This window comes from Notolepis coatsorum (assembly GCF_963971535.1).
Source record: "Notolepis coatsorum genome assembly, chromosome: 8".
Lineage (NCBI taxonomy): Eukaryota > Metazoa > Chordata > Actinopteri > Aulopiformes > Paralepididae > Notolepis > Notolepis coatsorum.
In genome coordinates, this window is record NC_140172.1 from 61,842,866 (window position 1) to 61,865,726 (window position 22,861).

The 22,861-nt window shown below is 44.7% G+C and overlaps 1 protein-coding gene across 1 annotated transcript in view; it reads left to right on the top strand.

Annotated features, from left to right (window-relative positions):
* Positions 1-3,296: 3,296 nt before the first annotated feature.
* The window catches only part of LOC311233472 (sodium channel regulatory subunit beta-4-like), a gene marked incomplete at both ends in the record, with an annotated part of 55,798 nt that continues 36,233 nt past the window's right edge, over positions 3,297-22,861 (top strand). The window contains one exon of the mRNA XM_084320440.1: positions 3,297-3,402. Within this exon, the coding sequence (XP_084176566.1) occupies positions 3,297-3,402 (106 nt within the window). The remainder of the gene's footprint in view (positions 3,403-22,861) is intronic.

Here is a 22,861-nt window from a genome sequence, read left to right on the forward strand (position 1 = left end):
GAGTCAACTGTTTTCCCACCATCTTTAGGCCTGGTGCCAGATGACACCATTTCCCCTGGAGCCCCTGTCGCCCCTCTGCCAAATCCCTTACAGTTTACCACCAGTATTTCCGTCTAGTATCATTTTGTACAGTTTCATTGATATTTTACATGTTTTATCTAGATAATATACGACATTCGCCTAATAATGTTAACCAATGGAAAGACACACACACACACGCACACACACCAACGTTCTTCTGCACTACTTTCCCCTCACAGCTGATCCGAGAAAAAGAAATAAAAACATGCAAATGTACTTTTACTGATCTGGACTGGTCCTCTGAACTCCTCTCCAGTCGAGCTGTGGTGTTTAAAGGGGACATGCATTATAAATGGCTTTTTCTGTGTTTAGCATGGTTTTATAGTAATAGGGGTTAGTATCAATGGGTCTGTGTCTCTAATTACCATATTGACTCATTGTCACATAGCAATGTCACAAGACAATATATAATATAAGCTGGAGCGGGCTGTATGTGAAAACCAGCCCGTCCAGTAGTGCTTTAAGCAAGGTCCCGAGCAGGTAATAAAGTGAACACAAGACGTTGATCCAAATAGTAAATTATATTTATTATTCAGGGTAGGGCTTTAAACCTCCACTGATATTTAAAGGCAACAAAGGGAAAAAACAACCCACAAACATGTAAACAATTAGGGAAAAGGGTAATTGGAAAACAGACAAAGTGAGGTATAAGAGAACTAAATCAAAAGGTACCAAAGGTACAGTTCCACTCTCAGTGGAACTATGCCTAAAGCCAACAAGAGAATACTTGCTCCAAGGAAGGAGTAGCGCAGAGGCCAACAATATCTACGTACATGTACTAGTACTTTAATCCACACGAAGCAGTAGACAAGCACAGTATCAATTCCACCACAGTGGCAAGCAATGGCAACCTCACGAAACTCTGATCAGTGGCAACTGACAGAGTGAGGCGCCCCGATGTGTGTCATCTCCACTCTATTAACCACCCATCTCCACTGCCTGTTCCAAGGTGCACCAATCAGATGCAACCAATCCAATCAGGGAGATGAGTGGCATCTGTGAATAGAAACAGGAAATTAGGAGATGACACAACACCACACATAACAGACAACACAAATAATATATTTCCCTGATGTTACATGGTGTTAAAATATATGGCAATAATGATAATGAACAACCCACGTACGTGACACCTCCCCCCATAGAAGCGAACCTACCGGGTGAACAAAACATTATAACCATACAACCAACATCAGAGCAGTACCCCCAGACCTACCCTCTGGACAAGGCATCGGCCACAACATTGTCCACCCCCTTTTTGTGACGGATGACAATGTTGTAGCCCTGCACCAACAGGGCCCAACGCATCAACCGCTGGTTATGGTTATACATGTGCGCCAAGAACACCAGGGGATTGTGGTCCGTGTGGACCAACACTGGGATAGCGCTGGAGCCCACGTACACCTCGAAGTGCTGGAGAGCGAGGAGCATCGCCAGCGTCTCCTTCTCGATGGTCGAGTAGTTCAACTGATGCAGCTTGAACTTCACCGAGAAGTAGCAAACCGGATGATGCACCTCGCCCTCTCCCGCCTGCAACAGCACAGCTCCAGCCCCAGCAGCACTCGCGTCGACCTCCAGCTGAAAGGGTAACGCAAAGTCAGGGGCTGCCAGAACAGGAGCACTGCAGAGGAGAGATTTAGCAGCCTCGAAGGCGCACTGACACTCATCGGACCACACGAAAGGTACTATAGGACTACACAAAGAAGTGAGGGAAGCCACCACCACAGAAAAATTCTTACAAAAACACCGGTAATACCCTGCCATCCCCAGGAAACGCCGTAGCTCGCGTCTCGTGGAAGGAGCCGGATACGCCAGGATCGCTGTCACCTTAGCGTCCACCGGGCGAACCTGTCCGTGACCCACCTGCTTCCCCAAGTACGTCACCGTGGCTTTCCCAAACTCACACTTGGCGAGGTTCAGAGTTAACGAAGCCGCCGCCAAGCGTGCAAAAACCACCCGCAATTTGTCAATGTGCTCCCCCCAAGTGTCTGAGTACACCACCACATCGTCCAAATAGACGTTACACTTAGACACTCCCCCCAACACCATGTGCATCAACCGTTGGAACGTGGCCGGTGCGTTCCTCATTCCGAAGGCCATGACGGTGTACTGCAAAAAACAGTCTGGTGTAACAAACGCCAAAATATCAGATGCTCGCTCCGTCAGGGGAACCTGCCAGTACCCCTTCAAGAGATCGAGCTTCGTAATAAATACAGCGGGACCAATACCGTCAATGCAGTCATCCATTCTGGGCAATGGGAACGAGTCAGGCACAGTCACCGCGTTCACCTTCCTGTAATCAGTGCAGAACCGGGGAGACCCATCAGCCTTAGGAGCTAAAAGGCAAGGAGAGCTCCAGGGACTACGGCTATCCTTAGCCATCCCATGTTCCAACAGATACTCAGCCTCCTTCCTCATTACCTCCCTCTTCGCCACCGGACACCGATACGCGTGTTGTTTAATGGGGGTCGCACCACCCACATCAATATCGTGCTCCAGGACGGTCGTTCTGGAAGGCACATCAGACAACAACACAGGGTAGGATAACAACAGTTGACGTACATCATCACTCTGTGACTCAGGCAGATACAACAGATGGGCAGTGACCTCACTCATGAACTCTGAGTTAGTCAAACGCCCCGTCTGCTGACCCTCGGACAACGCCTTCAAATCGTCGTCCGGCAGGGGATTAACACACGTTAACAAAACAGCTGGCACAGCTCCTGGGCTGCCAGACTGCACCTCCTGCTCACTCTCACCAGCACAGGTGAGATACTTCTTCAACATGTTAATGTGACACAACCGTGTCTTCCTGCGCCTCTCGGGCGTACATATAACATAATTGGTGTCTGATACTTTCCTCTCCACCTTATAGGGCCCTGCAAACTGGGCAGAGAGAGCTGACCCAGGCATGGGCAGCAAAACCAGCACTTCATCGCCAGCCTTGAACTGCCACCCCACCGCCTTCTTGTCAAACCTCACCTTCATCTCCCCCTGGGCAGAGGCGAGGGCCTCCCTAGCCAGCGAGGACGCACAGCGGAGACGCTCCTTGCACCGGGAGACAAAATCAAACACAGTCGATTTAGGAGAAGAACCAGACAACATCTTCTCTTTGAGCAGTTTCAATGGACCACGCACACTGTGACCAAACACTAACTCTGCTGGGCTAAACCCAAGTGACTCCTGTTTAGCATCCCGAATAGCAAACAGTACAAATGGCACACCCTCGTCCCAACCACAACCCGTATCAACACAGTACTTCTTCAGCATCGCCTTCAGCGTCTGGTGCCAGCGCTCTAGCGCCCCCTGCGATTCAGGATGGTACGCGCTTGACACCGTGTGACTGATACCCAAAGGTCTTAGACATGAAATTCGAGCCTTGATCACTTTGCACGGTTTTTGGTAACCCGTAAGTCGAAAAAAACCTGTTTAATGCCTTGGTAATCGCTGGGGCAGTAATCTTCCTCAGAGGTATCGCCTCTGGGAAACGGGTGGCAAGACACATAATAGTCAACATGTATTGGTGACCTGCCTTTGTCTTAGGCAGGGGGCCAACACAGTCAATGATCACATGTTCAAAAGGTTCCCCTATCGCCGGAATAGGGTGCAGAGGAGCTAAAGGAACCCCCTGATTTGGCTTACCCACAATTTGACATGTACTACAAGTACCACAAAATTTTACCACATCGGCCTTCAGACCGGGCCAAAAGAAATTTTGCAGTATTCTGTCATAAGTCTTTGAAATACCCAAATGACCAGACCAAATATGTTCATGAGCTAACATCAAAACGTGAAGTCTACACTCCACTGGTAATACAACCTGGTGCACTACATTCCATGCATCCCCACACTCTAAGCCTGTCACACCTGGCCTAGCTACCCAAGTTCGCATCAACACCCCTTCCTCCATTAAGAAGGTGTGTTTCCTACTATCAGTAGTGCTGGCTACTGCCGCAAAACAACTTGTTAGGGAGGAATCATTTTTCTGAGCGTCTATCAATGCTTGACGCGTTAGAGGCAACAGCACGTCGGAAAACTTGGGATTTACCAGTTTCCCCTGAACGCTACTCACACCCCTTTTCATCTCGTCACTAGATGGCCACCTGTCCTCAGCGAGCGCCTCGCCACAGATGGAGTCACGCAGCGTCACCGCCTGCCCTCGTCTCGCCTGAGCTCTAGTCACAGCACAGATGGGAAAAACATTTGGGTGACTCTTAATCAACGCATCGCACAAAAACTCAGACACTGGGGCATCCACCATCTCTAGAAATGGAATTACCTTCCCCCCAGCTATATCATTCCCCATGATAAAATCAATTCCGGCTACCGGAAAAGATGAACGAACCGCCACGGAAAAACAACCTGTGACAAGCTCTGATCTCACATGTATCATATGCAACGGAGCGGGTGTGAAGCCCATTTCTATCCCGCGCACAATAGCACTTGAGTTACAAGACGTCTCCTCATTTAACGGCAATACATCCGCCAGAATAAAGGACTGCGAACCACCTGTATCACGAAGGATCCTCACCTCGCGTTGGTCACAGACTTTACCCGACATTGACACAAAACCAGAAAATATAAAAAGTTCAAAACAACTGTCTGGTTTCTCCTGCTCTGGGCGTGAGACAGTGCTAATCAACCCCACCCCCTTTGGTTTCTGAGCTGGCCTTTTAGTATCTTGCCGATCGCGCACAAATGCATAACAGTCCGCCACCAAATGACCTGGCTTCTTACAATAATTACAATGTCTCTTTTCAGACGGAGGCGAGCGTGGCCGATACGCACGCTCGCCATTTCCCCGAAATGGTAATTCCCGAGAGGGAAACGCACCGTTTTTAACACACACAGTATCGTTACGCACGGAAGCATGTTTGTGCGTCAACGCCAATTCATCCGCCAAAACAGCAGCGTCTTGGAGAGTAGACACTTTCTGTTCATTCAGATACAGTTCGGTTCGTTCGGGCATACAGAGTTTAAATTGTTCCATGAGTACTAACTCGCTCATGGCTGCAAGATCCTGCACCTTACTCGCCGCGCACCATCGTTCAAACTCTGTTCACGGGAGAAATCTGTATTTGTCTGAGAAGGGGATTTCCTGAGCGAGCGAAAACGCTGTCTATATGCTTCGGGAACCAACTCATACACACGCAAAACAGAATTCTTCACCCGCTCATAACTTTGACTGTCTGCCATAGTTAATGACGCTACCGCTGCACTGGCTTTGCCAGTGAGCCTGGTCTGAAGTAAAATCACCCACATATCCTCCGGCCAATGCAGAGCCTGTGCAATCCGCTCAAAAGCAGAAAAATAAGCCTCTACTTCTGATTCTCGGAACATGGGTACCAGATTAAGGTGCTGGCCGATATTAAAGTGAGCCGGGGAAACCCCAGCTGGAGAGGAGGTAGCACTACCACTACCAGCTTCCAACCGCATTCTCTCTATTGTCAGTTGAAGTTCCCTATCTTTCTCCCTCTCTTCCCTTCTCTCATCCCTGTTTCTCTCCCTCTCTTCCCTGTCTCGCTCCTCCCTGCGCAAAACCGCTCTCTCCTCCATCTGGAGACGGGCAAACCGCAGGCTAGAGCGCTTATGGCCAGAAGACGTGGATTCTTTATCTGAATCGCCCACGCCCTCACTTTCAGCTCTGTGAGTACTACCATTCTTCCTACTAGCACCACCCTCCGGGTTAAGATCACGCAAGGGAGAGTCAACCCATTCGCCAGTGTTTGCAACCTCCTGGTCCACTAACAGTGAGTCACTATGACTCACTACTCCCCGAGCCGTGCTGAACACCTGTTGCTCCACTAACCCAGCTAATACAGCTGCTTTCATATCAACCTTGCACTGGGAACTTTGCACAGCAATATTATAATGCTTAGCAATAAGGCATAATTCCGCCTTAGTGCAACCTCCCACCTGATCCTCTGTTGGATCCGCCACGAAGACTTCCAAAACAAACGCTGACGCAGCCATAATATGTCTTTATGCGTGACTATGATACACCCAAAAATATATATATATAACATCCTCACTTAGCCAACCATGACCGTGCGCAATAATAATAGACACATTCTGCATTTATACCTCTTAACCAAAACAATCCAACTGACCACATCTACCAAATGAAAACAATAACAAATGTTCCTAACCACTCAACTAGGAGTCACCTGTGTCACTCTAGCCTATCCCAGCTAAACTACTCCACTAACTGGATGAAGGCTACACATATCTTCAGTCGCTTACCGATTTCATTGCGCGCTCCACCGGAATCACGACTCGTGCCCCCCACCCTCTAGCCAAGCAGGTGACCCCCCCTGTTACCTATGTGGTAGAAAAAAGAGATCTGGTTAAGAGCAAACACGAATGGTTAATTATTATATAAAACACAGCATGGATACATAAATACTAATAAACAACAACGCCACTTTACCTGATACCATCAGCCCCTATGTCAAACGTACACAGCAGACCGGCATTGAGCCCCCCATGTCACAAGAACATGAAAGACCGGAAATGAGCCCCCATGTCACATAGCAATGTCACAAGACAATATATAATATAAGCTGGAGCGGGCTGTATGTGAAAACCAGCCCGTCCAGTAGTGCTTTAAGCAAGGTCCCGAGCAGGTAATAAAGTGAACACAAGACGTTGATCCAAATAGTAAATTATATTTATTATTCAGGGTAGGGCTTTAAACCTCCACTGATATTTAAAGGCAACAAAGGGAAAAAACAACCCACAAACATGTAAACAATTAGGGAAAGGGGTAATTGGAAAACAGACAAAGTGAGGTATAAGAGAACTAAATCAAAAGGTACCAAAGGTACAGTTCCACTCTCAGTGGAACTAGGCCTAAAGCCAACAAGAGAATACTTGCTCCAAGGAAGGAGTAGCACAGAGGCCAACAATATCTACGTACATGTACTAGTACTTTAATCCACACGAAGCAGTAGACAAGCACAGTATCAATTCCACCACAGTGGCAAGCAATGGCAACCTCACGAAACTCTGATCAGTGGCAACTGACAGAGTGAGGCGCCCCGATGTGTGTCATCTCCACTCTATTAACCACCCATCTCCACTGCCTGTTCCAAGGTGCACCAATCAGATGCAACCAATCCAATCAGGGAGATGAGTGGCATCTGTGAATAGAAACAGGAAATTAGGAGATGACACAACACCACACATAACAGACAACACAAATAATATATTACCCTGATGTTACATGGTGTTAAAATATATGGCAATAATGATAATGAACAACCCACGTACGTGACACTCATCATCAGTCTAGTCTCGAGTTCACGAGATCTTCCCTCACTCAACTAAGCTGTTCTGATTTGACAGACGTGAATATAGCACTGATTTGCATAACTAACGGCCCCTCTATGGTTGACAGCAACAGCAGAGCGAGTGGAAATATCTTCACTTCCTCAAACAGAGCGAGGCAGAGAGCGCATAGTGTAACCCGACACTTCCTCAAACGGGTTTTGACTGCGAGCAGGGAGCGGACGAGCGAGAGAGAGGGAGAGATAGAGAGGGAGAGAGATGGAGAGAGAGAGAGGGACCTGTCTTCTCTCACACACACACGCAGCGTTTACACAGTGCTCCGTGCCTCTGTGTGTCCCTCTCTCTCTCTCCCTCTCTCCCTCTCTCTCTCTCTCCCTCTCTCTGTCTCTCTCTCTCCCTCTCTCCCTCTCTATCTCTCTCTCCCTCGCAGTCGAGCACCAGCATATCACTGTAATATCTTTGCGCATGCTCCCACGCGCACGCCCGTATTCCGATCCGTACAATAATAATCACAGGGGTATATATTGTAATTTGAAACAAGTTACCAATGCATTGTCCCGTGGGATTATGCCCCCCCCCCCCCCCCCCCCCCCTGCGGAGAAATTAATTAGTATCCCCCTCAGTCTCTCTCTATCTCTCTCTGTGCCAGTCGCAGACTGTGTGGATGACTGTCACTCAAAGTGCTTATGGGCGGAGCCAGGCCAACACAGCCTGAAATCCAAAGGGAGAAAAATTTGGCTTTTGAGTACTTGATTAGAAATATAAAACAATACATTTTTTGGAATAAAAGCTTACAGATGTGTTCAATAGACTCACAGGAATTGTGTAAATTTGCCCAAATAGTGCTAGGAATAGCAATGCATGTCCCCTTTAAATCCAAAATATTGATAAATCCTCTGCCATTGTTGTGTAACATGGCATCTCTTCTCTAGAGTCTTCTTTCTCTGCTTCACGTGAAGTTAAATCTACTCTAGAAATGAAACTAAAACGTAAAAAGTGTACACTGGTGGGGGATGGGGGCAGAAGGCAATTAATTTACTCAAGTGGATTCCTGAACACAGAATGACACTGTTATCACTGACTGACTACCGCGGCAAGCCTAGGTGGAACTAAGTATAACTTAATAAAAAATTATTATATTTAATAATAATAATAATAATAATTATTATTATTATTATTATTATTATTATTATTATTATTATTATTATTATTATTATTATTATTATTATTATTATTATTATTATTATTATTATTATTATTATTATAAATATATAATAATCATTATCAATATTTTTTTCCTGTTGTACCGAACTCGTACCGAACCGTGACCCTAAAACCGAGGTACATACCGAACCGTGGCTTCTGTGTACCGTTAGCACTTTTTTTTTGTATATCATGGTCAATTGTGTCGAACGCTGTGCTTAGGTTTAATAGGACAAGAATTGAGACTTTATTTGCATATGAGTTTAGTCTGCGATCTCTAATTATTTTAGTAAGAGCAGTTTCAGTGCTGTGCTATATGTTCTGAAGCCTGATTGAAATTCTTCCATGATGTTGTTTTCTTTAAGAAAGGAGTTTATTATATAGGCGGTCAGGTGGCGTAGCGGAGATTGCGTTCGTCACCAACCCCGGAGACGCTAGGATTCGCCTGTTCGAATCCAGCTCACAGCTCCGGGGTTGTCACCAGCTTGGCTGGCCGTTCACACTAATACAATTGGCAGTATTAGAGGGTGGGAGAAGCTGGCGGGGTGGGTCGGTCGGGGCGCCTGCTAAGCGCGGATAGGATCTAAGTGGGATAGTGTGATCCTTCCACACGCTACGCCCTCTCAGTGAGAATCCGCGCTGCCAGGTGAAAAGAAGCGGTTGATTGGCTGGACGTGTGTCGGAGGAAGCACATGATAGCCTGTGGGGGGTAAGTGCGCAGCGACCAGGAAGGGGATTGGGAATTGGCATAACGACTAACATTGGGATGGGAGAAAATTGGAGGAAAAAGGAGGGGGAAAAAGATTAAAAAAAAAAAATAATAATAAAGGAGTTTATTTGTATTGAGACAAGTTTTTCAAGTATCTTGCTAATGAATGGAAGGTTGGATATCGGCCTAACGTAAACGCAAGAAGTGAAATGTTGGTCTGTAAACTCATGCTACAACCTACAAAGAACAGTGACAGAGGCAAAGGGGATTGATTCATTGAATAAAAACTTTATTAACAGATTGCAGAATGGGTACAATACAGTACGGCTCAATACACACAATTATTAAGGGGATGCAGACCAGAGAAAGACTTTCGTCTTGTTTACATCAGGGTCCCCCATTTTCAATTCATAATGAATTTTAAGTAAGGGTGCAACTTGCTCCGTGCAATCCATTCTTTGTGGATCTAGCCCTGTGTTCAGGTTAACAGAGCATGAGGTGAGGACCTTTAAGAAAGTGAATACCAGGAAAGCAGCAGGACCGGACAGCAGGACCGGACGCGTCCTAAAAGTCTGTGCTGACCAACTGGCCCCCGTATTCACTGACATATTCAACCTGTCCCTAGTCTGTCATTCCCACCTGTTTGAAAAATTCCACTATTGTCCCTGTACCTAAAAAACCCACACCCACTTGCCTCAATGACTATCATCCTGTAGCTCTCACTTCCATAGCCATGAAGCGCTTTGAGAAGCTAGTGAAGGGCTACATCTGTTCCTCCCTCCCCAACACCCTGGACCCCTTGCAATTTGCATACCACCCCAACAGGTCCACGGAGGACGCCATAGCCCAGGGCTATTCAACTAAATTGTTCAGGGGGCCACATTGTCAGAAACCCAAGGGGCCAGGGGCCGGACTGCCACGGCGCCTCCCTGTGCTATGAATATATGTACACTTGACACAACACGCAACCACATTTTCACAACTTTTATTTAACTACATTGCAAAAGTAGTATACTTTTCAAAAAAAGTGCTTCATTTATGTGCCACATCTGCAACATCTCCTGCAGAAAGTGCTTCATTTATGACTGTGCAACAACTGCAACATCTCCTCTTCAACATTTCAATATAAAAATAAAATAAAAAACAAACAAGTGCATGATGTGCATCTGAACATTCTAACATCAACACTTGAACAAAAAAACACATTTATAGTGCAGCTGAGCTTATGAAAAAGTGCTTCATGTCTGTGCAACAACAGCAAATCACAGCATCTTATTAGCACTTATTGTCCACTCTTAACTCTCAAACATCAGGGGGGTGGGGGGCAGACAGGCCTAGCCTACATACACACATCTAATGAGAGCGATTGCACTTCTTTGACTGGGCAATGGCAGAGAAAGAGGGTTCATAGGAAGTGAGGGCTACCCGCAAACAGTGATGCAAATGCTCATTTGTCAAGGAGGCACGTTGCTTGTTTTAATGGCATTCATGTGAGAGAAACTTGATTCACAGGTGTATGTTGAGCCAAACATTGTTAGCACAGATATTGCCAGCGTTTTTATTTTGGGGAATGTCTTGACATGAATACACTTTATCCAAAATGTTGTGGTGGATTCATTCTCAAGTGCCTGCTTCAGAGCAGATGATGCTTGCATCATTGCATGTCAATTATTTAAAGTTGCAGGAGACCTTCATCAATGTGAAGTGATGCAAGGAACTCTTGTCCTTTTGTGGAAATAGCAGCTACATTGGCAAACAAAATGCTCACAAAATGCATCAATTCTCTGGACATGTCAAATTCATCAAATCGACTTGCAAAGTTTTCCCTCAATGTATCAATGAAATCTATCATTAATTGAGTGACTTTTGGCTCAATTGTGCGTGTTAACGTTGACATGAAAAGAAAAAAGTAAAAAAAAAAAAATATATATATAATCTTTTTTTTTTTTTTTTTTTTTATTATTATTGTGTAATCTTTGGCGGGCCGGTCAGAATCATCCCGCGGGCCGGATCTGGCCCGCGGGCCGCCAGTTGAATAGCCCTGCCATAGCCCATGTGCTGCACACGGCAGCATCAGCTCAGCATTCAACACCATAGTTCTCTCCAAGCTCAACGTCAAGCTCAGAGACCTGGGCTTGAACTACGACCTCTGCCAGTGGGTCTTGGACTTCCTGACAGGAAGACTCCAAGTGGTGAGAGCAGGTGACTATAGGCTAACGTAGCAAGTCATAAAACGTTAAAGGACATTAAAGCAGCAGTTGAGCAGCATTTGTGTAGCATTTATGTAAAATATTACAGGAGCAGCAGTGAAAGCGTGTTGCAGTGTCAGAAGCAGGAAGTGACTATTGCCCTTTACTGTTACATTTGCACTCTGGTTGGATGCCAAACTTATTTTTTTTGTACTGCACTTGTGTTGTATGATGACAATACATTTGAATCTAATTTAATCTAATCTAATCATATTAGAAACTATGATCTTATCTTGTGGTCCTTGCTGGCAAACTATCCACGCCGAGGACTAAGAATGCCTATCGTACATGAAATCAATGCAACATAACATTTACAACTAGACCTGCTAAATATAAAGCCTGTGGGCATTATGGAAGTGATAAAGGTTCATGCAGGCAGTGTTCTCGTGATGCTGCCACATGTAGGCTAGAAAGTAGAGCATCGCTGTTCCACTTTCACTCCAGGCTACAATACTTTACTTTGCAAACCAAACATTCAAGCAAAGCCTAGATAAGAGACTGTAAATGGCGTGCAGTTACCACCTCACTGGCATAATCAGGGTGTTATTCAAAGATAAAAATGTGTGCTCAGAGACCGCAAAGGAGAAGCCTACAAATATCAGTTTACAAAGGAAGAAGTTTGTGCTCATGTTCCGCTGTATTCGTTTTGTGGTTGGTCGAGAGACAGAGAGCACACACACACACACGCAGGTGCGCGAGAGAGAGAGAGAGAGAGAGAGAGAGAGAGAGAGAGAGAGAGAGAGAGAGAGAGAGAGAGAGAGAGAGAGAGAGAGAGAGAGAGATCTGCATTGACTCTGCAGGATCACTGCTGCATTGGGACAGACAAGAAAGAGAGACAGATGAACAGGAAGAGAGAGAGAGCAAAGGAGAAAGATAAATTAACAGAAAGAGAGAGAGTGAAGGAGAAAGAGACACATGGAGAGAGAGAGGAAGAGTGAAGGAGGAAGTGAGAGTCATATTAGAAGGAATTCTATATTAATTCTATATTCTAAAGAGCTCGCACCCGTATATTGTTCTGAACTGCAGTGGCTGGGCTTGTCCAGACATCACCTTGACCCTATTAATTCAGATAAAATAAAGGGGTAGGGGGGTAGTGGAGGCAGCATCATAGAAATGCTTGTGCAACACCACAAAAGAGACAAGGCCATAGGCGGCGCGTATATAAGGATGGAACCCAGGTAGGTAATTTCATCTTTCCTTGTGACAATATTGTCGCCCACTGTAACTGACCGGCCCCCCTCGCCGGTTCCCTGTCCCTGTCTCCAGCCCCCCTCACCGGGTCCCCGTCTCCAGCCCCCCTCACCGGGTCCCTGTCCCCGTCTCCAGCCTCCCTCACCGGTCCTCTGTCCCCGTCTCCGGTCCCCCTCTCCGGGCCTCTGTCTCTGTCCCCCTCTCCAGTGCCCCTGATCACCGGCTTCCTTCGGTCCCATCCGGGCAAGCCGAGGCCGGGTGGGTCGCCGGGTGGCTCCCGTGGAGGGGGGGGTACTGTGAGGGTACTGTGAGGATTGGCCCATTCCCGCCACACGCTTCAAGGTACTGTGAGGAGGATTGGCTCAGTGCCACCACACGCTTCTAGGTCAAGTACCAATTGCCGTCACGCACCTGTCGGTTGTTTGTAATCAGCGCCCAGAGCCCTTCATATACTCGGGTCTTTCTGTCAATCGTTGTCGGGTCGTTTTGGATTACCACTGCTACTGCCTGTTCCCCCCGTTGTTGTGCCTCGTCTGTTTTTCTTCAGGACATCTATGGAAGTCGCCGCTGTTGTGTATCTCTATCATCCGTTGGAGCTGTGCCTCGTTGCCTGCTTTGCGCATTTGCGCTTTGGTGAGTTTTTGGAACGAACCTTTTGGATTCTCAGTTTTCTGTGTGTTTGGATAACACTGAAGATTTGCCGTTTTTGTTTTGTACTGGACTCAGCTAAACTTGTGTGTTGGTAACACTGAAGATTAAGTCACGTGGGATTGTACTGGGCTCAGCTAAACTTGTGTGTTGGTAACACTGAAGATTAAGTCACGTGTGTTTATACTGGACTCAGCTAAGGTGGACGGGACTGCCTCTGTATTCCGTTGGCTTGTTTATTGACCACTCTCTCTCTCTCTCCGTTCCTCCCCGAGTTGGATCCTGGAGTAGCTGCAGAGCCGCAGAGGCAGTAGCGCTACGCCGCTTCTCCATCTCAATACCGGGACGATCTGCAGAGCCGCAGACAACTCTGCCAAGAACATTCTCCCCTTTTGTTGTTCTTATTGTTATTTCGCTCATACCTGTTTCAGAAATAAATACGCCCTAGTCTTTGGCTAACTCTGAACTACCTGTCTGTGCCGTGCTGTTGGGGTCGGTTTCAAACCATAACAGCTTGGAGAGAACTATGGTGTTGAATGCTGAGCTGATGCTGCCGTGTGCAGCACATGGGCTATGGCGTCCTCCGTGGACCTGTTGGGGTGGTATGCATTCATGGTTTTGTTTCAGGGACACCTGTAGTAGTAGGGGGAGGGGAGAGACAGACCACCTCTTGTTTGATGTGGTCGTTCAAATAGAGAAGGCATGTGTCAGTGGAGTGGGATGTTCTGAAGCCAGATTGGAATTCGTAGATTAGATTTTTTTCCGCTAGGTACTTTTCGACCTGTTCGTAGACAATTTTTTTCATGACTTTCGAGATGGAGGTAAGAATAGAAACAGGGCGGTAGTTGCCTGGGTCTAATTTGCTGCCCTTTTTGTGCAGAGGGGTCACCCTCGCAATTTTGAAGTCCTTGGGGACGTGTCCCTGTTTTATGGAGAGGTTTATTATGTGTGTGATGACTGGGGTGATGGCGGCTGCTGAGTCTCTGAGGAATTTGGAGGGGATGTTGTCATGGCCAGTGGCCTTGTTAGGTTGGAGGGCGCTCAGTTTTTTGAGTACCTCATCTGTTGTTACCATTTCCAGCTTGAAGTCGTCATTGCGGACCCCTAGGTTTTTGTAGTAAGCTACTATGTGTTCTACCCCATAATGAGTGGGAGGGTAGTTTGTTTACCAGTGTTGTGGCTATGTATGACATCAGAACCTGGACAGCACCGTTTGCGTGCAAGCAAAAAAGATAAAGGGAAAATGTTGCCCGCTCCGCGCGAATCCCATCCCATCTATAGCCTACCTTAATGTCCAGCTCACCCGCCGCCTATGGACAAGGCTGAATATCAGCAGAGTGTTGAAGCAGCAGTAATAGTAGCCAAGCTCCACCAGCCAAGCTCCAGCAGCCAAGACCATCCATCATGTTTTAGATCTGTGTGAGAACCTATTGTAGACTTGGTTTATAAAACTGTGTATCTTGTGGGATGGCACAGCAGTCTTAGTGCACAAGGTTGCGGTGAGCATGTAATTTATACCCGATACACTAGATGGCAGCATACAATCTAATTTCCATAAATAACATACCAGAGTCTTGGGCAAAGAGTTATATTATCTATTATTGAATGTTTTGCTTTGACCCAATATACTATCATATAATATCACATATTCTCAACCATGCTCTTGTTCACTTCATTCAGGTGAAGCCAGAAAGATGACATATCTATTAGATATTGATATGACCTTTAGGTAGTGATATGACATGACCTTTAGGTAGTGATATGACATGTCCTTTAGGTAGTGATATGACATGTCCTTTAGGTAGTGATATGACATGTCTCTTAGGTAGTGATATGACAAAACACAATAGAGAAAGCTAAAACGTCCTGTACTTACCTACCATTAAAAACAACAAAGGGAATGGGGACAGGGAAGGTACAAACAATGGGGAGACAATACTAAAATAAAGAGGGAATTGGATATATAAAAGAATATGGATATTTTCCGGGGCCAGTTTTGAATTGCAGCCACCCGTAGGTGCTCTTTGAGAACGGTTTTGAAGGAGGGTAGGGATTCACACTATTTTACGGCTGTGGGTAGGGCGTTCCACATTGTTGTGGCATAGTTGCGAAACGTGTTTAGTCCCTTGTTTGAGCCGAATCTGGGTTGAACATGATTTGTGGAACTCCCTCTGCCTCTGGTGTTGTGGTCGTGGAATTCACTGACCTTTGTCAAAATGGGCAGGGGTGAGGTGGGTTTTAGGAGTAAGGTCAAGCAGTAGTCTGACCAGTTTGTTTTGTGATGTTTGTAGTCTTGTTTTTAGGGCCTTTGGTACCATGAGGTGCAAGGTATTCTTGTTTACCAGAGAGGATTTTGTCACAGGAAAGATTTGTCTCTAGGATGGAACCCAGGTAGGTAATTTCATCTTTCCTTGTGACAATATTGTCACCCACTGTAACAGAGAAGCCGTTGGCCTTGCTGAGTTTGTTATTTTCATTTGCATATTATATCCAAAGAGAATGGACTCTGTTTTACCCAGGTGTAATGATAGTTTGTTATCAGCGAGCCAGGTGCAGATTCTGCCGAGTTTAGAGCTGAGGGCTTTTTCAACCTGCAACTTGTCTCTGTCAGAGACCAGCAGGGCTGAGTCATCCGCGAACAGGAACAAGTTGCAGTCACAAGCTGATGACATGTAATTTGCATAAATTAGGAACAGTAACGGTCCTAGTATGCTTCCTTGTGGAACACCACAGCTTACTGGGACGGGGTGGGGGGGGGGGGTGGACAGTGTACCGTTTACCTCCACCATCTGTTCTCTCCCCTCAAGGTAGGATTGCATCCAGCTCACTGATGAACTATCAAAACCAATTGCTTTTAGCTTGTCAATTGGAATGGAGTGATTGACAGTGTCGAAAGCCTCTGAGGTCCAGCATGACCATGCCGCAGTATTTGCCAGCGTCCACCTCTTGCTTGATGTGGTCGTTCAAATAGAGAAGGCATGTGTCAGTGGAGTGGGATGTTCTGAAGCCAGATTGGAATTCGTAGATTAGCTTTTTTTTCGCAAGGTACTTTTCGATCTGTTCGTAGACTATTTTTTCCATAACTTTTGAGATGGAGGTAAGATGTTTTTTGGGCAGGGGGGCACAGCTGCATATGCACAGCTGCACTACATCAGGTGCAATCAGACCACACACCTGCCGGCGATGAGCAACAGAACAGAACAACTGCGTCTGCATTTGATCTCGTCTTGTCGATGGTGTAAAATGAATTACGTATATAGTAAGTTAGCCCTGTAATAAGCGGGATAATGTATAGCTATACTCTGTCATTGTCGCAAAATAATTGACCTTCACTGCGTTTAGAACACCTCGGCTGCGCCTCTGTGTTGACAGAATCAGGCTATAGGGCGACAATAATGTGGTCAAGAGGCATGGTTTTCTATCTTGAGCCTTAACTGGCGTGGTTTATTTATTCACATGGCAGAGCAGTAACACATGAGTCCTTCTCATGAGAGGTAGGTGGGGGAAGAGAGATCGAATAGGAGGAGTCATATCTATTTATACTCGTCACCTGGTGGTGTCTTGAGTAGCTCCGCCTAGAGCGCCCTCTAGTGGAAACAGTTATATATACAGTTAGACAGTTAATAACAATCCTACCTAGAACCTCTGACTTCAACACTCCCACTTAGGTTTGTATTAGCATACTGGGTAACTTCTTCGAAAGACATTTTACAAAGGAAATAATATACTCCAAAAACATCAAAAGAATATGGCAATCAATATCTACACACCAAACATGGCCTCTGCAAATCTCTTCAATTTCAATTTGGAAGCGGGTTTCGTCATAGCGTCTGCTACCATGTCGTCCGTTGGACAATACATCAGTGTCATCCTTTCTTCTCTGATGACAGATCTGATGAAATGGTATTTTATATCGACATGTTTACATCTCTGTCGGCACACAGGGTTTCTAGCAATCGCAATGGTTCCCTGGTTGTCCTCGTAAACAACAGTCTTCTTATATACATAGGTATCCATCCCTTCTAGCAGTTGTTCCAGATAAATACACTCCTGTATGGTCATAGCTAGAGCCATATATTCGGCTTCACAAGTTGATAAAGCCACGGTGGGCTGCTTTTTTTTCCACGAAACCAGTGAGCTGTCTGCGTTCAAACTCACACAATATCCGGTGGTACTCCTTCTATCTGTGGTGTCAGCTGCCCAGTCTGCATAACTGTAGGCTTTAAGTCCTAGACCCTTGCTGCTCTTTCTGAAACACAGTTGTCTGTCTGCTGTACCTTTAAGATAACGAAAAACATGTTTTGCTGTGATCCAATGCTCCTCTGTGGGGTCAGCGAAATGCTGTGACAGTTTGCTCACTACAAAACATAGGTCAGTGCGGGTACAAGTTGTTAAATAAATGAGGCTACCCACAGCTTCTCTATACATTTTTACATCTGTCAGTTTCTGAGCATCCTCCTGATAGTCTAGTTTTTGATCACATGGTGTTTCCCTTGATCTACATTCTTGCATGTCGAAACGTTTCAGGATCTTTTCCACATATCTCTTCTGGGATATTTTTACACAATTGGCAGACTGTTCAAAGTCCATACCTAGAAAATGCTTTAACCTCCCAAGGTCTTTCATTTTGAATCTGGTGGAGAGCATCTCTTTCACTTTTTTGGTTTTGGCCATTTCTTTCTAAAAACAATGGAGACCTTATACTGGATGTAAGAGCTCAGTGAAGCCATCTCATGAAACCTACTGTATAACAAATTTAATATTGGTCGAGGTATTAGAAAAGGACGCCCATCTCACCATTTTTATTTTTGTTATTAACACAGGAAATATTAGGGAAATAATTTAAATTAAGTCAACTCGCTGATGACACTATAATATATTATTCTTAAAACATAAAAGATTTATACAAAAATAAAAAAGCATATCATTATTTTTGGAAAATTCCATATTCACAAGTAAAAATCCCTGCACTTTATTAATGAATCTAAACAATATAGCACCCTTTTATCTAATGTTAAAACTAAATAAAACTATAATAAATCTACTAAGACCTTTAAATTATTAAGCAAATATATGCTGCATATGACACAAACATATGCAACATGGCATTATAAAATGTAATCTTCGTTTTTTTGTGGTCTTTTCTATTTTCGTTTTTTATTGTCTATGTGTCTGTGTGTACCTTGTGTATAATGAAATGTGTACAATAATAAAAAATAAAAAAAGAGAGAAAGCTGAAGGAGAGAAGAGGGGCAGGCAAATAGCACGACATCCAATAACACACGGTCAGTAAGGCTGGCTACTGCTCCCCACTTAGTTTAAGTTCATTGGCACGGCCGCCTCTTGTCTAACAACCAAGGCCAATGTCAATGTTCTCAGTGACACTCAGGCACAGAATGGCCGTCACACAGTCTTAAAATACACAAATAAATGTGTCAACCTGTGACGCTGTGTGCTGGCACTTTGAGGGGAGACTTCTGTATCCATTTCTCATGCTTCCGCATCTTCTGTATCCATTTCTCATGCTTCCGCATCTTCTGTATCCATTTCTCACCGGTGTATGTAGTTACTGACACCTACGCCGTTACCACAGACAGATACCATGCAGATAGGTTGGTGATGTCGAGTCTGGACACACACATCCTGACTGATCACTTGCAAACAAGTTAACAACAGTGCAGACAATCTGTCTTAACCTCTTAACAGGCGCCCCCAAAATTGGCCATTTTAGTTTTTGAAGACTGCATACTTCTTTTGCAAACCAAAACACTATACTTTATACTTATAGCAAATGCATGAGCCTGATCTCTTTTGAAAGATGACATTCTGAAGTTTCTGATACAATAAAGAAAATTCACTTTTAGTGCTAATGAAATAGAGTAATAGAGGTCTTAGGAGTCTGAGCTAACTAGCTCCTCCTCCTCAGAATTTCCCTTTTTTTTGTTACATAATATAAAACTACAGGTTCATACCTTCAAAATAAGCCATCAATTGTAAAATTCTAGCCGATAGTTTTCAATCAATGTCCTATCAAACATTCTAGTAAAATCCTAACAAATTCCAGCACAGGAGTTGGAAAGGATCCAAGTGAATTCAGCTACATGTATCTGATGAAAAAACTACACTCCCAGAATTTGATCAATATCACTAGACCAATTCACACCTGGAACACCTAGAACAAAGGCCCAGTTTCTAGTCTGTCGTTCCTTTGTCATTCCAATGACTGGACCCAGCAGGAGGCCTAGCCCTAGAGTGACACACAAGCTAGATAGCATATATCACTATATAAAATAATCAACAAGAAACATCACCTGTATCAATTGTATTGTACATTGAACAACCCTATATATCACTGCAGGTGCAGAGTCATTAGAAATGTATTTTGAAATATATTGTGAATTACAATAATACATAGGTGCCTCATATGATATTTGGCAGAGAGCGACCGCGATGAATTTAGGCAAAATCTACATGTACAAAAAAAAACTTTACAAGCTCCCATTCTGAAATGTTATTGCTAAAGATTGAGAAGATTGGATAAGTTGTACTTTTTTTTGGAATACTTGAACCCCTTTTTTTGTGGAATATTTGATGTGGCCGTGTTTTCCAGCTCCTCACAGACCCGACGGAACGTTATGAATTAAAAGTAGTCAAAAGGTGCTCCCATAGTCGAGCGGACCATACACAGAGCGGACTCGCGCGGACCCAAAGCGGACCCAAAGCGAACCCAAAGCAGACCCAAAGCGGACTCCAAGTGCGAAGGTCCAATTTTCTAATGCGCGGACGACCGCGCCGCTGGTGTCACACAAAACGCTGATCGGCGTTGACATCGACCTGCATTTAATGTGACGCCGATCTGCATTTTACTCTGACCAATCGCTTTTTCACTCACAAAAGAGAATGGCTTTTCTAAATGAAGTGTTTAAAACTGCATTTATGTCTATGTTATCTCCGTTTCCAATATTTCGAAATAAAACTGGTGTTTTTATTTCATGCAATGCGTGTTTTCCATTTTAGCACCACACGCTGTCCACCTCATTGAGCAAGCCTATTGCACCTCGCTGCCTATATACATATTATTCAAGTGTGTAAAACTGCCCGTTTTATTATTGAAATATTGGAAACAGAGATAAGATACTCTTTATTGACATCGGATGAGTTTTCCATTTCAGCACCACACGCTGTCCACCTCATTGAGCAAGCCTATACACCTCGCAAGCCTATTGCACCTCGCTGCCTATATACCTGTTATTCAAGTGTGTAAAACTGCCCGTTTTATTATCGAAATATTGGAAACGGAGATAAGATACTCTTTATTGACATCGGATGACGACGACATGACAGAAGTTGAACAGCGTGGGAAAAATTTTGTAAACTGGCACGAGAGGTACGCTCGACTATGAAAGCTCAAAGAGTCCAGCGGACCTCCGCAGAGTCCAGTCCACGTACAATCCGCTCGACCATGGGAGCACCTTAACATGCTTTGCATCCTCACCAGTGTATATACCCACGTCGTGCTAAAACATTCACTACTGCAATGTTATCTGCTAACTGAGTATTCCAACTAAGCTAAGCAGAATAATGTGATGTGTGTGTGTGCATGTGTGTACGCTGGGCTGCTTCGCAGAATAATGTGCTGAATGCGAGTTATGAATGATCTCTCACAGTTCATTCAAGCGGGCTACTAGCCCCTTTCGTGACTGCTGATGATACAGCAGTCAATTGCTTGACCGAACTAGCCATGGGAACATTCACTCTGAAGCACTGGTTATTTACGAACTGTTCGTTCAAAATTTATCACAGAGAAATGTCAAAGGTACTCACAGTTGCACGGGGGTTTCACACACAGAACCGGGGTGGTTTGAAAGCTCGGCGTTGCTAATAAACATTTTAAATAATTTTTATAAACTGGTCAACACTGCTCAAAACTGCTGTATTTCCGGTGTGCCTGCGCTGTGATCACAGCGCATGCGCATCATGCACCCAACGCCGGGAAATAATGCAATGTTGACCAGTTTATCAAAATTATTTAAAATGTTTATTAGCAACGCCTTTAGTGATTTAATTAACACCTATCAACGCACACGCCGCTGTGTGTGTGTGCGTGCATGTACGTGACGCGTTGTAGTTCCATGAATACGGGGATAATTTAGAACTATACAATTTAGCAAGAATTAAACATATTTACAAGTCGTATTACGTTTAGCAAATAAGGAGACGTATAGCAACATCTCAAAGCACTCGAAATTGTCATTTTTCTATTTTTACCGATTTCTGAAAAGCGCGACTTCCTGAGCATTTCTGCGACATTCTAAATCCCTTTGTTCTCCGCCCATGGGTGCAAAAAGGCCCTTGGACTCTCAAGGGTTTTAACTTGAGTTGTAGAAAAACTTGTTACTCACGTTTTTCTGTAGTAGTTAGTATTCCAGAAGTAGTATGTCCCCAGAAACGACACCATGGGTCCATAGCCTGAAGTCTTGTGTAGTACATGTCCAAATTTGATAAAAATCCATTCAGAAATGAGTGATTAGTAGCGATTTTGGTAAACTGTGTAGCGTTCCTGGTTTCTATTTCCTCATAGACTTCAATTCATTCTGCTGGTTTTCTCTTCCTGTTTTCGCTTGTGACTTTTCACCTAGATCCCTGATTCGTACATCCCCACGTTGGGTCTCATTGGAAAGCCACACTCATTGGCTACAACCCTGTCCAATAATTTTCGAGATGATGACGGAGCTAGAGGCCCAAGAGTCGGGAGTGGTATTTGCGCAATACAGTGTACTTCGCGCAAGCCTCACATATCGGCATGTAACTCGAGAACCGCTGAACGGATTTTGTCACTTGAAAGGGATCTCGACAGGCAACAAATGGGGCTTTAATTCGATATTTGTATTAAAGAATATGCACACCTGAGCCACTAGAGGACGCCAAAGGGCCGGTGGGCAAATCGTCCTCAAGAGGGCCCACATGTGTGGTCTGCTCTTAATCAATGCTGTGATGTACCTTCGTCCTCAGATGTGTGGTCTGCTCTTAACACTTTCATTGCCAGCCATGCGGTGCGCCTTACCCCCCTTGAATGCCACCACCCACTTCAATGATAGAGCTCATATTTGCAAACGCATAAACTATGTCTTAAATTATGTCTCTAATCTGTCCGTCGCTTACCAATGACTTGTTTGCAGTCAATATTGTCTAAACGGATTGTTTTTTAATCGGTTCATTTCCGTTTTATACCATTTTGAAAAACGCTTGTTTTTTTTTAAGTTTCAGGAAAATATAAAGATTCTGTGATAATCGCCCTTTAGTGGAATATTCTGGAATACACAAAAAATGTTGTCATTTTTCATTTATGAATCGTTTTCAAATAAATGCTAGATTATCGATAGTATATGTGTACTTATGCACGCTATAGAATCGATTCTCTCATTTCCTGATCAGCACACACACACACACACGCGCACACACACACACATAGGGCACACGTTGATATCGC